Below are 2,958 nucleotides of genomic sequence, written 5' to 3'. Positions count from 1 at the left end.
CTCCCAGAGCGTGGGGGCAGCACGTGTCCGGCCCCGCCAGTCCCCCAGCTCAGAGACTGTCCACCAGAACGCCTTGGTCCTGCAGCTTGTGCGTGTGAGTGCAGTGTGTGTGTGTGTGCCTCTCACGGAAATAAAAGGAAAACAATGACAAGAAGGGAAACGGAGTCCCCACAGCACCACCACTGCCCTCAATCCCTTCTTTCCTTCTCTCTGGGAAGAAGAATGGGCTGAGCCTGGGGTGCTCTAATGGCGGGGGAGTGGACGCTAGACCATGTTCACAGTTAAGGGGAGGATCGGGTACCACATGTGTGGGATGACAGGCACCTCAGGCCTACTCCCAATTAGAGCTCCCACCTGGGCATTGCAAAGCCCGAGGCTGCAACACTGATGCCTTGGTTGGTTAAACATTGCTCTTTGTAAGCTCCTCCTTGAAGCGAAAATACCTAAGAGGTGAAAATGTTAAGTCCTCCAAGAGGGGTAAACAGTGAAAGGTGGGATCAGGATCCAGAGTTAGACAGGGTAAAACCAGGTGAGATCCCGCGTGCCCCAGAGAACACGACCCCCACGGTCACCACCCCCACGGTCACCACGGTCTTTTTATTCAAGTAAGACGCTTGTGTTTAACTTTTTGTTTGGCAGCGACTGTGGATTTATAGCAGGTTGCAAAGAAATCTTTGTACCCTTCGCCCTGTGTCCACCAGTAGTTGCATTTTCCATAAGCGAAGTTTGCTGTTGGGAGCAGGAAATGGATGTGGGTACTGTGTGGGCGTGGTTCCCTGTCATTGTATCCCCCAGGTGAGATTTGTGGAACTACCACACTGCAGTCCGGGTGCAGGGTTGCCAATGACCACAAAGGTCCCCTCTGCAAAGTACCCCCCCGCCAACACACACACACCCAGGAGATGTTGAAAGAATGGAAATACTGAGATAGGGACCAGGGACCCAAAGTGGGTCCTCAGGCCAGAGGTTGGAGGTGAGATTTTAATCTTTGGGGAAGAAAAGCCAAGTACGGTTCGCCACAGTCTGCTCTGGGGAAGACATATTTTGGTTTCGGATTGGCTGGCCTGAGTCACCCTGGACAGGGGTCCCCAGACAACAGAGTTTCCTCCCTTTCCTCTGCGTTGGCGGTATAGTTTGCCGGCTGGACATCCTGAGTCTGGAATGAAACATGGGAGTGACCAGGGCAAACCTTCGGTTCAGTGGGTTGAGCCACTATCTCGTGCCCACCTTGACTTGTCCAGCAGACCTGTGACCCCATGACTCCTTTAGCCACTAGATACCAGGAGGATTCCTCCATTTGTACGTTCTGCTCTGAGCTGAAAAATGTCAGGATAGGTCTGTGGCATGACACTGGGCAGGTGAAATATAAAAAGGTAAGATGGTCCTAGGAATGGATAGAGGGAGACTTGTGCCAGCTCCCAGAAAGCTCTCAGTATTATGAGACAGAAAGACTTAAAGAGACCCAAGTCTGATGGAGGAGACACAAACTCAGCTCTTTGGAGGCTCAGAGTCTAGGGGCAGTGACAAGAGACAATTCTCCAAAAGGGCATGACAAAGGAAAGACACCAGATGAGTGGTGAACGCAGGGAAGGCTTCCTGTAGGAGGTGGCACTGAAGCTGGCACAAGAATGGGGAGACAGTGAGGAAGAGACGTGGGGAGAGAACAGCCTGCCAGAAAGTACATGTGGTGTGGAGACCCGGAAGAGATGTGGTCTGGAGCAAGGGGAAGAGCTGAGTTCACCCTGGCCACCCTTGCCCCACTGGGGGCAAACGAACACCCAGATTCAGAGGTTAGAGGGCCAGCCATACCCCTGTACTGCTACCCTCCTGGCAGCTGCTGCTGGCCATTGGCTTAGGTCCCCTCCCAGATCCGGAAGAGCTTCTGGACCAGAGGCCGGTTTCCCTGTTTACAGTCAACTCAGGGAGGAGGGGACTGGTGAGGGGAGGGGTGGCCTCTGGGGCGGTCTGAGCCGCCCTCTCCAGCTCCTCCAGCTCCAGCCAGGCCTCAAGTATTGCACTTGCCACCAGCAGGCTCCCGTCCTCAGCTCCCAGCCTGCCGCCTCGCCATGGCCATGAGGGTAGACAGTAGGCCCGGGGGAGTCCCTGGCAGTGGCTGTGACCTGGGCACAGCCCGAGAACACATGCAAGCGGTCACCAGAAACTACATCACCCACCCCCGTGTCAGTGAGTACAATCCCCGCAGGGGGGTGGGGGTGGGCGCTGCTGGGTGGTTCTGCTTCTTAGGCTCAGGGAAAGAGGAGGATCTGAGGCGGAGGAAGATCTAGGGGGCTCTCGGTCCAGCAGAGTGACACCATGGGCTGCCCCGGATGAGGGGCCATCTCTGTAGCTGGGGGATGGGGTCCCCAGCTCAGGCTACCCAACAGGGAGGGCAGGAACCTTGCAGGAACCTCTCAGTCATCTCCCTTACCCTGTACTGAGACCCCAAGTCCAGAGAGAGCTCCCCGCTGCCCCAAGAGTGTGTGTTTGTGATACATGCTTTGTGTGAATCGGTGTGTGTTGGCGGGGGGGTTGTGCGTGTACACCAGGATACTCAGCATGAGGAAATGTGCCATCAGGTGTTCTCAGGGAATGTGTGTGGCAGGGCAGACTGTGTGCTTTCTCGCGGTGGGGACATACGTGCCACTGCGTGTCGTGTCTGCAGGTACATGTCATGCGTGCATTTTGGGGAAGGTGTCTGTGTGTCTAACCCAGGGCAAGGCGCGTGCCTGGGTCCGTGTGTGCTCCCACCTTCACGTAGGTGGGGATGGGTGTAAATATGTGTGTGACCGCTTGCAGATGGGTGTGATCAGAGTGAGGAAATGTGGGACAGTGTGTGTGCATGCTTGTAGGTTCAGCGTGAGCGTGTGGGTCCGCACACGAGCGTGCGTGCTCATGGAGAGAATGTGGGTACGTGGGCAGGTGATGTCGAATGTCTGTGTAGGGGCAGCCCAGTGTATG

At 55.7% G+C, this 2,958-nt stretch overlaps 1 protein-coding gene across 1 annotated transcript in view; it reads left to right on the top strand.

The window, feature by feature from the left end:
* The first annotated feature begins 2,066 nt into the window (after positions 1–2,066).
* The window catches only part of ATP6V1B1 (ATPase H+ transporting V1 subunit B1), a 28,615-nt gene continuing 27,723 nt past the window's right edge, over positions 2,067–2,958 (top strand). The window contains exon 1 of the mRNA XM_032873685.1: positions 2,067–2,184. Within this exon, the coding sequence (XP_032729576.1) occupies positions 2,067–2,184 (118 nt within the window). The remainder of the gene's footprint in view (positions 2,185–2,958) is intronic.

Source organism: Lontra canadensis, unplaced genomic scaffold, assembly GCF_010015895.1.
Source record: "Lontra canadensis isolate GAN:19392208 unplaced genomic scaffold, GSC_riverotter_1.0 scaffold50, whole genome shotgun sequence".
In the NCBI taxonomy this organism is placed as follows: Eukaryota; Metazoa; Chordata; class Mammalia; order Carnivora; family Mustelidae; genus Lontra; species Lontra canadensis.
Note: the sequence above shows the minus strand (reverse complement) of the source record. Positions and strands in the feature narration are given on the sequence as shown.